The 19,635-nt window shown below is 39.9% G+C and overlaps 1 protein-coding gene across 5 annotated transcripts in view; it reads right to left on the reverse strand.

Moving 5' to 3' along the window:
• CREB5 (cAMP responsive element binding protein 5) overlaps positions 1-19,635 on the reverse strand; it is a 259,619-nt gene that overhangs the window by 193,997 nt on the left and 45,987 nt on the right. For 4 of the 5 annotated variants that reach the window (XM_071735594.1, XM_071735593.1, XM_071735596.1 and 1 more), the window contains 2 exons: positions 17,999-18,037; positions 12,012-12,133 (listed from right to left, as the gene is read on the reverse strand). In XM_071735594.1, coding sequence (XP_071591695.1) covers positions 12,012-12,133; positions 17,999-18,037 — 161 coding nt within the window. The remainder of the gene's footprint in view (positions 1-12,011; positions 12,134-17,998; positions 18,038-19,635) is intronic. The other variant, XM_071735597.1, reaches the window with a different exon arrangement.

Below are 19,635 nucleotides of genomic sequence, written 5' to 3' on the forward strand. Positions count from 1 at the left end.
AGAGCATTTTATACAGACCACTTAAATGAGAAACAATAACACCCAGGCTGACCCTCCCGTCCTCTTTTTCAGGGAAAAATTATTCTTACACTCAACAAGTGAGCATCTCCATCTCTCCTTTTCTCTTGTACAGCCACATCACCTGATATCTCAATATAACATTAAGCAGAGAAACTAACTCAATTCCCTTCAAACAAAGTTTCTTTTTTTTTCTTTTTTTCTTCTTTTATTGTTTTCTTTTTTCTGGGGAGAGAAAATAAAATTATACTTTTCACAGTCCTCTATCTCTGTCATCCAATTCTGCTAACAAGCACATCACAGGAATATTTTAATACTCCAGTTCTCTGAAAACAAAGAACTGCCATTCTAATATTTCCTTAGCATGCAGTTCTTTCCTTTCTTTCACCTTTCTCCTTCCCTTGTACAGCCCTATGGTACCCTTCAGCTTTCTCCATGTCTATTTAACATTGCTTTTCCTCTTCTTCCATGTGAATGTTCCTTTACATTTTCCCCATCAAGTCGGATCTGGGAAAGGAACAAGTCCTTTATAGTCTTTTATGCTTTTCTTCCTTTCATCAGCCCATACTTTCCCATCATCTCCCTTCTCTCCGCTCCATCCCATACATCAGGGAGGACTCATCCAACAGCAAAATGAGGGATTGGCAGCGTATCTTATTTTTCTTTCTCCCTTGATAGGGAAAGGAAAAGTAGTACTGAGGCAAAAATAAACTGTCAGATAGAAGCACACACAATCCATAGATGGGGCAGCTTTTACCTCTTCTTCCAAGTGCCACTACTGCACCACTTCTTACTGAAAATGGTGAAGGCAAAATCCAGCTCTTTTTCTGGGCCTACTTTGAATTTCCCTGTGTCTTGATAAGTTGACAAACAGGGAGAAAATACCACCCTCTTACTTCAGCTAAAGGAGGTAGAGGAGGAAGAGCAAATCTCTGTCAATGCAGGAGGGGAAGCCACACTTCCCACACACATGTACTTTAATCTCAGTTCAGAAGGAGGCGAGATCTACTTGATTAACATCTGCAGAGTAGTTTTAGCTTATTGAAAGGTGCTATGCTATGGAAATCCAGCACCTCCATCATCACACATATTACACTTAGAGGCTACACAAATTAGAGTTCAATGTTGTACCTTAGTGTTGTTTTTTTATCACTAAAGTTTCTACAGCAGATGCCTTATACTTAGAAAGGGAGTGCTTGACCTTAAATAAGAAATATTAGAGCAAGCTACAACTATAAAAAGGGAAACACAAGGCTTACTTGGCAAACCAACTAATTTCCCTAAATGTTACTTGTACATATTTACCAAGACCCACAGAAAAACCAGACAAATTTCCCAATAAAATCTAGCACAAAATCAAAAGAGGCAGTGGTCACTTTCTGGAATTCCAAAGAAAGAAAGAAAGAAAGAAAGAAAGAAAAATACTCCTGCAGGCTCACAAAAATTTTCCTATCCCCATTAAACACATTTTTCCATCAAGAAGATTTCTCTTAATAATAGTATGCCACAAATGATCATTAGGCAGGAAAAACGGGTCAGGGCAGGGATAACAAAGATGAAAAGAAAACTGCTGAGTGTTCACCTCTGCTGTTTATTTTGAGGCACACTTAAGATTCGAGTTGGACTATTCTAATTGTATTCAAAGATTTAGTTCTTTAAAGAGTATAAACAAAGCTAGCAAGGGCCATCAGCCAGAATAAAGCTTTCCTCATAATCATAGAGTAAGGTCAGAAAAGTTTATTCTTTTATATGATAATCTCAGCTCCTCTGTGTTGATTTTTTTAATTTTTAAAAAGGAGAATGCAAAGTTCCTTAGTGGTGTATTTCTGCAAGGGCAGCTTCTTGAGTGTGCTCTCATATTTTCTAGCTTTTTTCAGGCAGTGCTTTCCTCATCAAGTATTTTGAAGATTTTACACCCAAGCTAGGTTAACGTGCTCTGGTTAGCAGCTTGTATCCATTGAAAGGCGAGGCAATAATCCATCTAGGTTTAGGGCATTTTCATAGAATTGATGCAGAGCTGTGTCAATTTTAATGTCATGCTATGGAGAGTGCACGCAGCTCTCTCCACTTTAGAGGATTAAAAGTGACCTCTCTTACCAAAATCAATAAGGGCAGCTTGCTGTGACTAATAGGTTGTAGAAATTCAAAAGAGACTGTTTGTAACACTGAGTTCATTCTCCCCCTGTCTCTCCCCACCCAGCCCCAGACTGGCTGGCAGAGCTGCACTTTGACACGGGCATTCACATGGCGAACCCAAGTCTGTTCCCTTCCCAGGGACCAGCCCCAGCCACACACAGTTTACTCACATTTCACAGAAGCAAGCAAGCTGATATCAATTTGATAAGAGGGGACTTGGCAACTTATGTAGAGAAGCATGTGAGAGAGAAGCTAGAATAAGGAAATAGTTTAAATGTACATTGTTTCTTTTTGCTCCCCAGAACGGTTTGTAAAAGGCCCTTTTTTAATATTTTATCGGGACATCAACAAGTACCCAGATACTACACATCATTTCATGACCACATGATTTTTTTTCTAGTCTCTGAGCAAAGCAAAAGCTTTTCTCCCTTCAGATCTTTTCCCAGTTGTCATAGGCTAAAAATTTAAATTCCATTAAAGTCAATGGAACTGCTCCAGAGATGTATGAAGCTATACATCCAACTGGAGCATTCATTAACTGCCATGGCACGTGCTCAGTTGTTCTGGCTTCTCTCTTCTCCACAATTGCTTTTCTTACTATAAAGTACTTCAGATTTAACAGTCAGTTCTGGAGTTTTTTTCAAAAGACAGTAATTTTGTACAGCACTGGGAATGGGTCATGCTACAGAGTGGACATAACTGGTGTAAAGCATGTTTTCATTTTTTTGGTTTCACATTTTGTAAAACTAAAGAATGCCAGCAACTCAGATCAGGATCTCCTGCCCTATGGTGAAAATACCCTGACTCTCCTGGATGTCTCTAATTTCCAGTTTATTTTGCTTGAGGTACAAATTAAAAATCCTTACCCAAGGTTCCTAACTTGAGGACATTTTCTCCACATAACAATCACCATCATTGTCTTTATGCCAAAAAACCAAGACTTGCCTTGGGGAAGAAAGGGAGAAAAGGGGCTGAAGTGGTGGGAGGAACCCAACTGTAAAGGTTTAGGAGTCCCTACGGAGATTTATAAATAGACGTCTGCCATGTGCAAAATGTGAAAGAAACCCCGTCAGCATAAGAGCTGTTGCTGTTTTGAAATCTTCTAACCACGTCCATTTAGGAGACAGAGTTATAAACAAACAATAAATCAAGAAATTATTAGCACTTGAATTTTGGCAAGATAATAAAATGTGTAGGGGTGTAATCAGTAAATAATAGGAAAGATCTGCAAGCAAACCCACCAATTAATAATAAACAGGACTTGGCACAGAATAACTTCACCAATGTGGATCTCATTAGATGGCCACGGAACCTGTTCCCACAGCAGCCCTCTCCAAGTGAGGGAAAGGTGAGGTAACCAAAATGTCAGTGTACCCACTCCCTCACAGCTCTCAGCCTCCAGGATTGTAGCCACCTGGGCCAAAATGACAACCTTGTGCTCCGGGAAGGTCAAGCCCTGCTTCTCCAGCCTTTAACCAAGAGGTTTCCTCATCTCAGCTTTTGGACCTTTGCTCTGCAATTCCATCTTAACAAAAGGGAATGAAAACACACAGCTTTGCTCGCTCCAGAGAGCGAGGGTCCCTCTCTCCCCTGTTCACCTTGCTTTATTAATGATTCCTCCTAAAGAGGGAAATGCCCCCAAGCAAGCGATATCACTTAGATAAATAGTTCGCACACCAGGCAGCAGGAAGGAGAGGGGGGAAGAGACCCTGCCTTATTAGACTAGAAACAGACACACCACATTAATACAAAGAATCAGCATATGGTTCTAATAGGCTTTCCTAAAGTGATTTATCAGCTGTGATTAAGCCCTGGACCAGCATGTCCATCCTCTTAAAAAAAGTAAAAGTGCACCTTGCTCTGAAATATATGGGCAATATCTTATTACCTACCCAAGCATATAGGCTGCAGTCCACTCTGGGGAGCAAAGAGTTTGTGTTTAATAGCAGAGCATTTGCTCCAAATAAATTGCCCAAGATTTAGGGGCTTTACCTAGGAGATAGGCTTATAAATATGTCACTACAGGAAAGGTTTACCCCTTCATGATGTGCCATCCCATCCATGCTGCTGAGATCTGAACTGGTAACAAGCCATTAGAAATGTTCAGAGGAAGACCAAGGCAAAATTCACAACTATGCCATTTTGTTGTAAAGGAAATGTCGGAATGAAAGCAGACAAGCATCCTTTTTGGGGGCATAGCCAAAATAGACAAAACACAACAAAACCCCAAGCATTACAAGAGAGTGACTCAGCTTCTTTGGGACAGAGACAATAAGAAGCAGAAGGCAAGTGGACTGTCCTGACTGAGCTCTGCAGGATGATTCATCAGCTGGAATTCAGAAGAACATAGCAGGATCATGGTTAGGGAGGTTTCACTCAATCAAAAACGTATGCCCTCAAGAATTGCTTTTCTGTGAGATGTAGGCACTTACTGCTGGAAAACCATTCCGGTCTTCTCTTCGAGTTTGAGGATCCGACTCCATAAGCTATTTAGATCCATTCAAACTAAGTCCATTGCTACAGAAAAAGGTAAGACAGTCCTGCCTGCCAGCAGAAGGTAACTTGTAAAGGGGACAATGAGCCTAAGTTAAAGCCATTGCTTCTAAGTAGGGTCATGTTATGGACTCTTGTCTTGACAGCTTTTCTGCACCTTTATGCAGAAGTGTCCCTTTCAAAACACAGCTCAAGGTGGAAATAAAGCACCTGGAGTAAGTGCCTGAACACAGATACACCCTCGAAACAGGACTCACAGGGGTTTTGAGTGCCAACTGCAGAATTGCCATGTAAAATATAACACACCACCCCACGTCTACCATGAAAGCTGTGCAAGTTAAGAAAAGCAGTAAAAGTAGAGCAAGCCTACCCATCTGGGGGAGAGGAGGAGAGCATTCTTCCTGTCTTTAAAAACACTGAGCAACAGCTGATAAATCTTTAACACACATGGTTTGTGGGATGCCCTATGCTGAGATCGAGGAGATATGGAATCAATCCGAGAGGCTCTGCCACAGACTTCCTGTGCAGTTTTTAGCACGTCACTTGAGCTCAGATCCTTTCTGGTAGCTCCTGCTTTATTTCAGTGAGACCAAGGCATCAAAATGCCTTTGAAGATGTCTATCAATCTTCTGGGGCCACGCTGTTGAAGATATTTAGGAACCAAAGGAGAGAGAAAGACACTTGCTTGGCAGAACTGGTGGAGCACCCAGTTCCCCTACAATTCTCACTCTACTTTCTCCAGTTTCTTCAAGGGCTTGGGGTCTCACTACAAAAGAGCTTTGGAAAACAGCATCCTCTGGAATCTGTTTTTCCTTAGAAAGAAAGAGACAAAGTATTTCTCCTCCCCATAGGAACGCTGGAAAAGTTAATAATTATTAACAGGGGGTTTTATAAACCAACAGTGAGCCCATAAAGTAGATCAATAACCTGATGCTATTAACATATGAAAACTCAGAATAAGTTGGAAAATAGAGAGTTACAATGTATTTTTACAGTACTTCAATGCATCATGCAAAAGATATTCTGTGCTGTGAAGATGCTTACATCTGCACATAAACAGATATCATATTTGGAGTACAGGAACACTTCTACTGAAATCTTTTGATTGTGGGGTGATAGTTTGGACTTTGAACTTCAGAGTTTTGAGCTATCACCTTGACAACAGCTTAACTGATTGACCAAGTAACAGCTTGAAGTTATTACAATATCCACAACAACAGTACCTTGGCCCTTAAGCACTATATTAATATAAATCATACCAAGTCTTATTTTGCATCTGCTACAAAATACTCACCATGTAAGATACTCGGACTCAGTGGGAGAATACGAAGTCAGAGGGACCTTTGCCTTGACAAAATATGCACATTCTTACATCATATTCAGACAAATGCAGGGAGAATGTATATATGTGTGTATTTCTGATTGAACAATTAAAAAAAAAAAGTAGTAAGCATTTAAGCAGAGGTCTTTGTTTTTCTTCTGTTGTACAGACTGTCAGCCAACAAGTCAAAAATGCTCCAGGAACAGGTTTATGAGTTTATTGGTTTGTATTACTTCACAAGTGAAATTCAGCTGTTTTAGAGCAGTTGCCTCTGAAATGTCTACCAGCACACTGTTCTTCTCAGTGACCCCACAGAGATTTGGGGGTATTCACAAGGGAAGCTGGAGAACTGGAGCTAATGTGATTGCTGTAGAGGCAGGGCACTCAGGAGTCAGACTGCTCTGCAGCATTGACACCACCCCCCACAAGACCATTTTTAAAAGGAAATCAATCTTCAGGTCTCCTGTCCTGAATTACTAGAAAACTGGACAAAAAACGTATACATATTCTTGAAACAAGGCTCTCTGCTGCACATTAATCATGTGAGGGGGGAAGAGTCAGAGGAGTGACCTCCTGGGGAAGGTAGCTGCTTTTCATAAATGGTGAGTGTTGAATTTTTTGTCCATCAGCCAAGCCAACCACCATAACGAACCCTTCATCCCTGTTCTTTTCCATCACCACCACAGTGCATTGCCAACATTACTATATAGCCTATTAGTATTACAACATAGGCCTCTAAAACACAAAAATTTATACAATATGCTTTATCAATATACAGATATCTTTTTTTCTTTTCATATAGGGGTATCATATCACCCTTTCCTGTCTAAAGGTCCCATTTACTGTACTGCTGTGTTCACTACTGTACTGTCAATGATTACAGTTCTGAGTGAACTTTCTCCTTTAACAGAATAATAGACTAGAATAAAACAAGATACAAGGTGCTTTCTGTTATCCAACCAACACAGCTCTTGAAGCTTCTCCTATTCTGAAAGTCAGAAGACTTCAAAATGGCATCTTCTACAAATGGACAGCATGTACCCCAGGGCCTGCTTCTCTCACTATTAACCTGAGAGAAACAGTACCAGGCTCTTTTCCTTAGATAACTTACAATAAGCCTCCAAAAAAGAAAACAGCAGCAAACTGCACAAAGTTTGTACAAGAAATGCTTATTAGATGTAGTTATTCCATGAAATTTAGGGATACTGATTTGGTATTTGCTTTTTATCTCAAAGGTTTCCTTTTAAAAAAAACCCATCATGATGGGTTTGCATACTTTTCAAAAGACAGAGGGGAAAACCTGTAAGCCAGGTATGTACTGTATAAAATTTAAATAAAGTGAGGAAATGAAGTTAAATTTTTCACCAAACTACACCTATCCAAGAGACAGATTCCATCGTTTCCCACTTGCCTTGAATTAGGTCTTCTTCACCAAACTCATAGGCTACAGCACAGAGCTATGACATTCAGAAAACATTTGCAAGAATTCTGTTCTGGAGATCTGAGTCACTGAATTCAGCATGAAACAGTGAGTTGGTATAAGGTAGACAAGTGCATTTTGTTTTATCTTTTTATGCTGATACACAGAAATATATACCCAATACAAGGAGAACTTAGAAAGTCCAAACCAAATCTATGCCTTTCAAATACACATCTGACTGTAGCATCATCCCTTGCTTAACACAACTAAACTGGATTTTAATCATTCTGTAGACTGTACTTATTCAAACTCCAAGTACCCTATATTGGGTTTTGTTCTTTTTCTGTACTGGACTACTTCAATTTCCTGATGCCTTTTGAGCAATGAGGTGTCTGGAGTGAGATAGCATACTTAGAACCAGAATATAAAGTCATGGAGAGGACTTGCTGGCCATGAACTTGTTGAATTGATGCTGAACAACCCACATTAAAACCAAAATGTAGTTGAGAATAGGTGTTTCTCTGCCTCATTAGCACAGTTTACATATGAGCTTGCAGCACTGAACACTGATTAGAATATTTCAAAGTTGCAGGATAAGCCTTAGGAAGTGATATACCCAAACCCTGGCATAAGCAGAATGTGATTTTTAATATGCCCTCATGATAAAAATATTCAACTCACGTTTTCTAAACACTACTTTCTGTAGTACTCTTCATGCTACACTTAGCATATTTTTGCTCTTCTGATTTCATGCAGGGAGGTCAGGCTAGATGCATTTTAATGAAGCAGGACCAACTACTTATTCAGAAACAGATCCTGACTCTTCCCATCTTTAACATTACCCTTTCGGACCCAACCTCAATGCTCACAAAAAGATGTGACAGCAGGGGCTACCCAGCAGCAGCAAAGGTTGTATGCTTGCAAGTATAACCCAGTAGATATGCTTTGGATACTTAGTGCTTTGAGTGGTATAAACCTAAAACCTGCAGCTAGTAGGCTAAGACAGTCTTCCCATCTGCCAGCACTACCTGTTGTGTTGATATGGGTTGCAAATTTTGCCCAGGGCCAAGCTGTCACTTGCTGCCTGCCTCAAGCTCCTAAGAGCTTTAATATTTATGCTTTTGCAAGTAGAAATATAGTATAGGTATGCTTTTACGTGTGTTAACTTTGGTGGTGAATTTAGCAGGTAGGATGCTTGTGTCAGGAAGAGTGCAGTCAGGAGGATGCAAAAAACCTCTTTCTCATATGCTTATCAATATGCTTTTTGCTGACCTATAGCATCCTTTACATTTAGGGAGTAAAGCCTCTTTATCTTTCACTCTTTCTCAAGTGGAGACTTCCAGCTAATATTTTAAGGTATAGGCAACAGAAGAGCCAAAATGACAATCTTCACTTCCATTTATAACTTTGCTTTTCTCATTTCAATTCAGGTCTTGGAGTTCATCATCATCATCATCATCATCATCATCATTATCACTATTACTGAGTCCACTTGGTCCCCAAGCAAAAGATGGACTATGTATATTTTAAGAGAAGGTCCTTGACAGATGAGCTTACAGTCATATCAAGTATGGGAGGCAGAAAGCAACACTAATCCCACCTTATACATGAGAAACTATGACAGAAAGACGTTAAGAGAGTTGTTTCTTGATAAGCAGCTCTGATATAAATCATATAAATATAATGTATCCCTACAATACTACCTTAAAGAAAATAAATAAATAATAAATAAAAAAAAGGTACACAGGGTGCCTCCTAAAATCGTGCACCAAGTGGTTCACAGCTAATCCACATAACTGGTCCACATAACCATGTTAACCACAACAAATTATCATGGATTACCCAAACATGGATTACACAAACTCACACTCACAAGAGAAAAAAAGGAAAAGGGGAAAACAAAACAAACAGACAAAAAAAGAAGGCAGGTAATTGAACTTCAGTCTTTGAGTTTTCAAATCATAACTCTCAAGGAGAGAAAAAAGTCCAAAATATTTCTCTTACAAGAAATCAGTGTCAAGCTGTGTGCTAAGCCACAGCGATATCCTAAAATGAATAAAACTATTTCTTTCAAGATCCAGAGAAATTAGTATGACCAAAAATAGTTTTGAAAGACTCTTCCAAGCATTGAGTAAGACTCCCATGCAGCCAGCCTTAGTCTCCAAGTGTAGGTAGGTCCATTAGGATCACGCTACATTGCACTCATATTCCAGGGATGGGATGGATTTTTTAGCAATAGCTGCAGCTCAAGGAGTCCCTTTCTGGTGTGGCCTTTGTCTCTTGCATCTGTGTAAAGCCCTACTGAGGCCCACTTCAGATTCCTATCTGACAGTCAGTCGGTAATGTAAGAAAGAACATACAGCAGACTAATTGGAAACACAAAGCAAATGTTACAGGTTAGCTGGCTAGTAGGACTTCTGCTTTTTTTTCTTCCCGCCCTCTTTTTTTGTTTCTTTTTTCACCCCCCCTTTTTTTTTTTTTAATTTTTTAAATTATTTCCCTCTTCCCCATCACTCATTTGCTCCCTGGAGACCACCAATGGCAGCTGCAGGGGTTGGTAGGAGGGCAGAATAAGATTTCCAGAGGCTGTTAAACAACTGGAGTTATCAGGTAATTTGATGCCCTTGTCTAGGTTTTAATCAGATTGTGCAACTGCCCCTTGTAAACTGAAATGGGCTCAGCAACATCAAGTGTGACAATCTGTGGCTAACTGCACAGAAGTTCACATCAGTAGATTTCTCCTCATCTCCTACTCCTGGATAATAAACACCATGCAGGAAGAATCGCTCAGGAATCCTGTAATTCACAAAGAAGTAGGAATGTACAGAAATGGTCTCCTTGATTCTGGCTGAGACTCCCCTCTGCAGCACATAAGACACAGAGTTTTAACAAGTTAAATCTAAAATTAGACACATTTATCTCATTACATAGCTGTTTCCTAACATTTGTCACAAAAGCTGCACACAAATCTGTGAGGGTCATTCTGGGCTATTTTCCCAGTCCTTGACCAAAACTTGGATTCTCTCAAATTTGGACGCTCTTTTTACTTGATCAGCATCCCTGCTGCTTCAGCCTCTTTCCTTTTCTCCTCTATCTGTCCTCAGACTCTTTCCTTGTGCCACAAATAAACCACCCCTAGACTCCCTTCCCTATATGCCAAAACCAAACTACTCTTAGACTCCCTTCCCATCCTCTTTTTACAAGTCCTGTCTCCTGCTCTGCACCTCAGCAACCAGCTTTGCCTCTTTTTCACAAAAAAAAAGCCCTTTTGGGCATTTACTTTGCAGACCTCAAGAGCCCTAAATGCTGCTACCTCTGGATTTCAATTACCAGCAGGCAAAGCAAATGACACAATGCAGCAGCTACAAGGAAGAATAACTTTAGAGGAAGCCACTGCAATTGGAGGCACAGACACTCTGAAAGGCAAAATAATGCTGAAGCAAGCTAAAGAGAAGTGACCTCTGGCTTTAGTAAGGTAGCTGCCTCATGGCCACCTTTTCCTACTTTTAGTCTGTCATCCCAGGTAATGTTTAAATCAGACAAATAGAGATTACCATGAGAATTAAGCCAAATAACACAATGTTCAACTGCTGGGGAAATGTTACAGCAGGGGACACTTCAGACAGGAATTTCCAAGAGCTGCAGAAATGGGGGGGGGGGGGGGCAGGAGAGGGGGGTAGGCAAGGAAGAGGGGGCAAGGAAGAGGCACAAATGGGAACATTGTGAAGGGGAGGTACTGAGCAGTCGGTGAAAGGCTCCAGGGAGCAATAGGATCCTGTAGGAAGCCCCATATTACTCCAGTGGTTTAATTCTCAAAAGCAACCAGAACTTCAGATCTTATTTGAAAAGTTAAAGCTTCATGAATTACCTCTTCCTGGCTTCTGTAGTGCATTAAGCTCTTTTACAATTGCTTGAAATTTTTCAGAGCTCTTTAGGATCCCTCAAAACACTCTAACAACCTTTGGGCACAAGACTACACTTAACTCCATACAAAATGGCCCAAGTTATTCAACCAAAACTCACAAATACTGAGACTGAAAGAATACTAATTGGAAATGGGATATGTTATCTACTAGGTAATTCAAGTTAAAGTTTCCCCTTCAGCATGAATACTTTATGAGAAATGCAGAAACACGATAAAGCTGGTAATGATGACTAATAAACCCAGGGGCCCGACGTGTTGCAAAGGAAAGAGCAAAAATTCTTTTTTTTTTTCCTTCCTTTTTGTTGAAATAAACACTCCTTCATAATCCACATCTAACTGTAACATATTTGAGCAAGTTTGCAATCCTCACTTCAAAGACGATATAATTTTCCCAAGCCTCTCCCTCCAGAGGTGTGTAGTTTGTGTTATAGTTTACTTAAAAGCAGAGACTTGGAATCAAACCCTGGCAAACACAGTTACACACTTTTGGAAATTTAATGCTGGAGGTTTTTTTCTTGGTTTGTGTTTTTTTTATTTTTGTCAACTGTTTCAACAGCTTAAAAAGCATGTCGCAACTTACAGTGCCACCTAGTTTCTAACCAAAAGGTTACTACGAGGTAGCAGAGCTCAATCTGCTTTCACAGTGTCCTTTAACTTTTCAAGAAACCTGAAGAGGAGGAAAGGTTCATCACACTCACCCTTTTGTTGTTCTCTTCTTCTTGTGCCTTCCTAAACTCGTGCTCTAGGGAGCAATCAATGTCATTGAAGAGGCCAACTTCCTCACAGTTCTTCAGGAAGCGTGTTGGCGTCGGAGTTTGATCTGAGAATATGACAAGAGAGGATCATTGGTATTTGACATCAAAAAGGAGAGGGAGACAATTAAGCAGTCTTCCAGGAAAAGAGAAGTCCTAGCTAACATCTCCATGCCTTCCAAGCCCTGCCACACCACAGCTAAAGCCACACCACACAGCACTGAATTCTGACACCGTGCGCTGCAGGCAGGCAGCGCTTGCCTAGGGTGGCCCAAAACAGGCAGCAGTCATCATCCAGCAAGAAAGACAACAGGCTGGGTTTTCACAGTGCATGCAACACAAGTACACATACCCTTCATCTCTGCAAACAGTCATTACAACAGTCTGTAAGCCTCCAATAACAGCTGCATGCAAAAAAATGCTCAACGTGCACGTTAATGCGCATTCATGATGCAGCACACAGGTAACTGCTACATAAACACACACACACTGGTTAATGCCTTCAAGTGCTTGAAATGCTACAGACACTTGAAAACCACCTCAAAGCTACACACACTTTGTAACACACATCAAGTTAGCCGGGGAAAAAGGATTTATAACACAATTTTTGGAGAAGGACCAAAATGACATTAGGAAAAGATATGAAATGTTAAACATGGACCCCAAGGAAGCATCCTTAGGTGTTTTATACCTGAAAGTGTTGCTAACCATGGGATATGGAGTCAAAAGATTGTTTTAATGCATGCCTTCATCTTTAGGTATTTTTTGCCCTCACAACACTAACTCAGGGAAGGACAGGATTCTCTTTAATGCCACAGGAAGGAGGAACTGAAGGTACAAGGTTTTTAACCTTCTTTTCAAAAACCTGCAAAATGAGCTCAGTTACCCTGTGGACTGTTGTTTCAGTGATGACCTCACCTAGTCTTTCCTTAGGAAGTGAAAAATCAAGCCCAAACTTGGGAACCAAGGACACCCGAAAAGTCTTCTCTGAGGCAGCTCCAACCATTCTGAGGCAAGGCCATAACTACCCCATCTCCATTTCCTCATCCCCCCAGGCATCAATACAGAACAGTACTAGCAAAAGCAGGAGAGAATCCATACGGTGCTATCAGCTTTACATACATTAAAAAAAAAAGTAGTGAAAAAAAATCTTCTCTTGCAAGTTAGTTGCTTCTTCCCAAGTCCCCATTCTAGCTCCATCTAGTATTAGGTACTAGTCAGTACCTAATTTTATGGAAATATTGGATCCACTCTCTTAAAAAAAAAAAAAAATCACCTTCTACAGAGTCATTGACAACGATTCTACTTGAAATTCACACTTTAGATAATAACTTAAAAAAACTCTTCCCTACTAATCCCAGTTGCCCACACTGGGCTAATTCTGACCTCAGAAAAAAGCTTCCTGCTTCAGTGAGTCCTGGAAGAAAAAATGGTTTCTTGTACCTTGCTAAACTGTCTCAAATTCTACTATTTCCCCTTTACAGGGAACACTTACCAGATAAAATTAATTTTACATGATCTGTAAAGGAATACACAGTCATCCCTAAACAAAAGGCTGCATCAAGGGAATGCAACCAAAAGCAAAACAGCCTCTGTGTGGAAACTGAGAGGATGAGCCTCTTCCATTATAGAAGCAACTGAGGCAAATTTCCACCTCTGTCAGGTGTGGTCCTACAAGCTTTACCTTCTCCAGTCATTTGAAGGTAAATACACTCACTTGTATTTTTATATCCAATGCAACATATTGCTGTGACATAAAAAGCAAGTCCTTAACTTAAAATGCTGCTTTATTTCTTTTGGCTTGAGCATCCTACTTATGAGCTTAAAGGAAACAAAACTCAAGTATTTGGGAACGTACACGTATTTATCTATTAGTTTTCACAGCTAACTACTGTATTACCAAACTCAGAAACAAAAAACTTTCCAAGAATCTTGCAAGAACTCAGCACAAGGAGCTGAGTCAATGAGGTGCTGACATTGATGGGAGCTGAGGACACTCACCACTTTACAGGTCCATATCCTAAATAAATAGTGCCAAACTAATCTCCAGGGTAACCTCACTCAAATCAGTAGATTTACACCCGAGTTGTCTTTGGCCCTTGGACTGGAATTTGTACTGGAAATTAAGTGCACTAAAAAGCAGGAGAAATAGATCCTGCTTCCAAAAAGGATTTAATGTTTTTGTAGTGAACAACATGATTGCTTTGTAGAAAAATAATCACTGTCAAGCCTTTCTTTTCAGAAGTGGTTTATCCATATGAAATAAGTAAGGTATCAGTTTCATGACCAGGATGAGAAACTAGGATTTCATAAAGAAGTTGATGGCAGCACTTAAACTAAAACCAAAAATCCTGATGGTTTTTTTTAAGAGTTGTTTAAGCCCAGAATTTGGACAGTAATGCAGAATACACTAACACAGATAAGGTGTTATTTTTCATAAAGGTACACAGCTGATCCAGAAATCAGGTATTACTACAACAGGCTACATGAGGTCAGAGGCAACTTAATGTGTAACAAGGTGGTGATCAGGCACCTGTTCCTAATCTGTTCAGCATCCATACCATGAATATAAGACACACACACACACCAAAGAAAAAAAAAAATTCTTTCAGTGACCTAAATCTATCCTAACAGTGGAAACACACAACCCAGAGCAAGAATGTGATTTCAAATGGATAAAGGCCTCATCAGCATTACTCTGCACATGCTGAAAGTGTATCTTAAGCTCAAGCAGTCTGAGATAATCATGTGCTCTGCTACCTATAGTTGATCTTTCCACTTAACTACTTCATCACTTAAGCATCAAAGCTAATAGATTAATGACATTATTTATACCACCTACATACTGACATGGTGACCTTAAATTACTACCTCAGTCTCCCCACAAGGTTTCTACAGCCCTGAAATGAGAGTGGCAAGAATTCAGGGCAAGATTTTAAGACAGCCCCCTTCTCCTTCCAGGTGGAAGGGGGAAGCAGGGGACACCACCACCCCCCAGACTGAACTCCATCCATAGACTTTCTGGAAGCCAGTTCAGCCAGATGTAAACCAAGAGCTGCCATCCAGCCTTGTAATACATCATCCCTTAACATTCAGAAGTTCACAAAAACACTGTGTTTGTACGAGTGAAGAACTGATAAAGATACAAATTTTGAAACACTGAAACTTTACACAGTACAATAGATAAATTGCACTTACACTGCACCCAGTGGTTTCAGGATTTGAAGACAACCAAGTCCAATGGGCATTATTTGCTCCTGAGGCAACCAACTATGTTGCCCTGACAAAACATGAGTCCTCCCTCAGGGGGTGAGCAAACTTATAGAAAACATTCCTCTTAACACCACAGTAATCCTTTTACCTACATTAGCCAAGCCCTTGGTTTTTAAATGGGAATGATACCACAAAAGAGACCCTAGCATAAGTCACATTCAGGTCTCCCAGAATTAATAAAATATTCCTAATTCTCAACGCTTAAAAATGCATTAGTAGTTCCAACAGCTTGTGCCTGACTTTACTGTTCCCCGTTGGCACAAACAAACCTTTTGTTGCTATCACCAGTGCCCACAACTATTGCAGGCTGACTCAGAACAGGGCTCTGATTTGTTGTACTTCAGCAACTGGATGTGCCAGACCCATCTGGACCGAAACTCAGACAGAGCTATTACCACTCTAAGCATTCCTGCTGAGGACACGTGTTCCTGCAGGAAGCTGTCAGCATGCATGCTGTGAGCCACACAGCCCAGGACTTTATTGGCTCAAGCTGCATTTTGAAGTGGGCAGCTTGGGATATGGGTTTATCTGGGTTAACCCTAGGTATCTGGCTATTATACTGACCTGCCATCCCAACCCAGTCCCACTGTCTGGCATGTAAAGTCTTTCCATCCCAGAATTAGTTCTACCAGAATTAGTTTATTACACCTTGAGGCATCAACCTCCGGGCAGCTGCCAGTCACAGGAGAACCTGTGTCATCTGACAATTACTTAGGCAGCTATTTCTAAGTCATTTCAAGCTGAGTATTACTCTGATGACATAGTCATGGACAGAAAGTCTGCAAGAAACATTTACTTTAAATAAACCCCAAAACTTTAAGTGGAAAACATAAGAGCCCCAGAGCCGGAGTCTCACTTGTGCAGATCCCAAGCCAACTTGCTTCTTACAGAAGAGGATTTCAGAAGCCCTCAGCAATCAGATTCTGACCAGAATCCGATAATACTCAGCATATTTTTACTTCTGACCCATTTGAAAACCTGTCCCTAGTGCCTCAGGTGATACCTGATTCTCCAGACTAATTGAAAACTATATGCTATAAGGCAATGAGAAATTTGAAGTCTTCAGTGAAGAGATCCCAGTATATATTTATTATGTTTGGCTATGCAAATGTTGTTTGGTTTCTAGTTTGTTTTTTGTTGTTTTGTTTTGTTTTTCTAATTACTGAAATAATAGTCATAGAAAGGACACTCAGTCTCAATACTTTGCTTTCAAAACAGCAGCCCAAGAAATGTCACATTAGCTTGCTATATTAAGAGTTTATTTATAAACAGAACACATTTTTTAAAACTACCTTGGAACCTAGAATTTTATCCCTCAAAGCACAAATGAAAACTTCAAAGCATGACACCATTTGAGAAAAAATTGGAGAACCAAAGGACAGTTATATGAAACAAGCTTTCATTTTGAAAAAAAAATAATAAATCAGATTCAGGAAGAGATATCTAGCTGCACAGCTCCAAAGTGTGTAACATGATTCTTCATCTTTCTTTAAATAAAAAAAAATTGTTTAGTCTGATGCACAGTAATAACAGGGGTTTGGCTTGTTCAGCTGTGGGCTCTGTTTAAGTTACATACTTACCCCTGTTGTACTTTCACACAAGGATAACAAAGTCAGAGTAATAGGGATAGCACTGAAATTTGAAGGGCTGCCCATCAAGCAGCCACAAGGAAAGAGGAATGTCCTGAAAAATTCAGTGTTTCTTCACTGATTTGTCAGGTTGCTTCCCAAGTGCACCAAGCAGCTCCAAGTCATGAAACCTCAAGCAGGTGTTGGAAGAGAAGAGGAGACGCACCCAGTTGTACCTGGTGGAACTGCTCTCACCCAGGGCTCACAGATGAGGGCTCCCAGGAACTTCACTGCTTAAAGAACCACTGTTTAAAATGCTGGTTGGACTTTCTGTAGGGGTACAATACATCTAAAATTTCTTCTGGTCACTCAGAACCTGACCAGTTTAATTTTAGAAAACTTTTCACTTCATTATTTCATAAAGCAAGGGACACAGAAATGAATAAGAAATCCTTCCACATTCTCTTTCCCTATATCAAATAATTTTGCTCTCCACAAAAGTCATGCCTAGATAAACCTCCCTTTGTAAATCACAAGGAGAAAAGAATAAGCCAAGCAACGATGCCATTAGTTACATCACTGACACCTGGGAAAAGTCATACATTTGCACAACTTTTAATACATACACTTTTTCATCTAGAGGAGATTGTTTCTACCTCCACAGCAGGCTTTACCCCCAGAATTCCAGAGGATTGGATCTCAGTAAATAGAAACAGGAAAAAAACAAAGTTTCTATGTAGATGATCCTGGCCTCTTCTGTATCTGCTAGCAGTACTTTCAGAAGGACTTCCCCCTTCCTCCAGCAGTGGTAAAGAGTCAATCTTTTCCTTCTTTTACCAAATTTGATACCATGGGAATCTCAGGGCTCCCAAATTTCAGTTCCATGTCACTATTAGTACTTACCTGGCAGGAAGAGTCTGTCCCATAGACACTAGTATTTTGGTGTTTAAAATAAAAAAGCTTTTGACAAACTGCAAAATACAATTCTAAAGCAAAGCAATGTTTAGTTAGCACAACAGCAGGGCTGACATCTTGTTTAGTCAACCTAGCTACAAAATTTTTCTGCAATGATGACTAGCATGCAAAACTTACACAAGATATTCTGTCTTATCTCAAACAGCTCTTTTTTGGCTAAGAAAGATGAAAATGGAAACTGTCAATGACTTACAATCTATACATACAACAAGGCTTTGTAACAGACAAAAATAAAATACATAAATAAAATACATAAAAAGAAACAAAAAACACTACAGTCTTAAAAGTAATGTCAAATGATCCAACAAAAGGATCAGTTGCATTTTCACACAGTGCCTTGAGCCAGCTTCGTTTCCATTTATACAGTCAGAAAACAAAGCTATTAATCTATCTATCTATCTGGAGTTTCAGAACTCATTTGGGAGTCACTAGATTTAACAAAACTTCTTCAGCCAGCATTTAAAAAGTTAAGCAAATTTATCAGCTGCTTCCTAGTTGATAACCAGGAAGCTCATGGCTAGACAAGCCAGCATGGCACAAGTAATGTCAGTCAGGTCACAGAACCTTGTTAATTAAACACTGCTCCCCCTCCACACAACAACAACATAAAACTTTACCTCTCACTTAAAAATTGGTATGTCAGAACTCAGCTAAGATTTCACACGAGAAAACCTGTTACTCCCCAAGTCATATTTTGCCTAATTACTAAGATGGTGTACTGGTGTACTGGTACTGGTGTACTGGTATAAGAGCAACAGCCCCTCTTTTAGTGCCTACCTCCAGTAATAGTTTATATAAGATATGCTTAGTGTGTGTTAAATATTATTGATATTATACTGACCCTAAGCTAGGCATTAGATGTCTCTGGAAACAAAGCAGATAATTCTAATGGCTACCTGAAAGCATACAGGCCATTATTTTGCATTATTTATTACTAACAATTAAAAGATTAAAATACAACACAACACAACACACTGGAAAAAAGAAGAAAATCTGACTCCTAGGCACCTTAACTTTAAAAAAAGGAGGAAAAAAAAGCCACCACACACTGTCACTGCACCTGGTTTATTATAGGGTAATTGCTGCTGCAATTCTTTGAACCTACTGATGACAGAAACAAATTTTTTAAAAAAGTCAAATAAGCAAAAATGCAAAAAACAAGAAGGAAGACATGAAGACAAATGTCTAAGAGAAAAGTCTGTCTCTTTTCCCCATATATCATTAATTTTTCATTATGAAATCTAAGAATAAAACATCTTAAACTTTAAGGTATTTAGATTTCCCCAGGGTTTAGGTGGGTAATGAAACAACTATTTTTCAATGTCTCCCTGCAGAAAGTAGATGATCTACGATGCTTCCAAACGAAGGATTGCAAAATGCAGAACAAATCCACCAAACAAACACAAAAAGAAAAATCATACACAGCAGACCCAGGCTGCCAGACCACTATGGTCAGGCACATTTGATAACACATGCAGCTTTTTACTCGTGTCCATTACTACAAAGGATCATCATCCACAAAACGCAAAAGAACACATCCCTCAGAAGCAATCTTGGAGCCTTTCTGGCCACAGAATTCTGCATTTCTATGTGCTCAGTTGGCTAACTGGAGGTCTAGGAGCCCCACTTACTGGTGGTAGTGGTGGAGGTCAATCAGAGGATTTTGCCTGGGAAAGCAACCAACTAGGATGGTTATCTCATAGAAGCTACCATACACATATGGAGCTACTCTACTCAGGGATTTCCTGGGCACA

The sequence above is a fragment of the Heliangelus exortis genome, chromosome 2 (assembly GCF_036169615.1).
Source record: "Heliangelus exortis chromosome 2, bHelExo1.hap1, whole genome shotgun sequence".
Lineage (NCBI taxonomy): Eukaryota > Metazoa > Chordata > Aves > Apodiformes > Trochilidae > Heliangelus > Heliangelus exortis.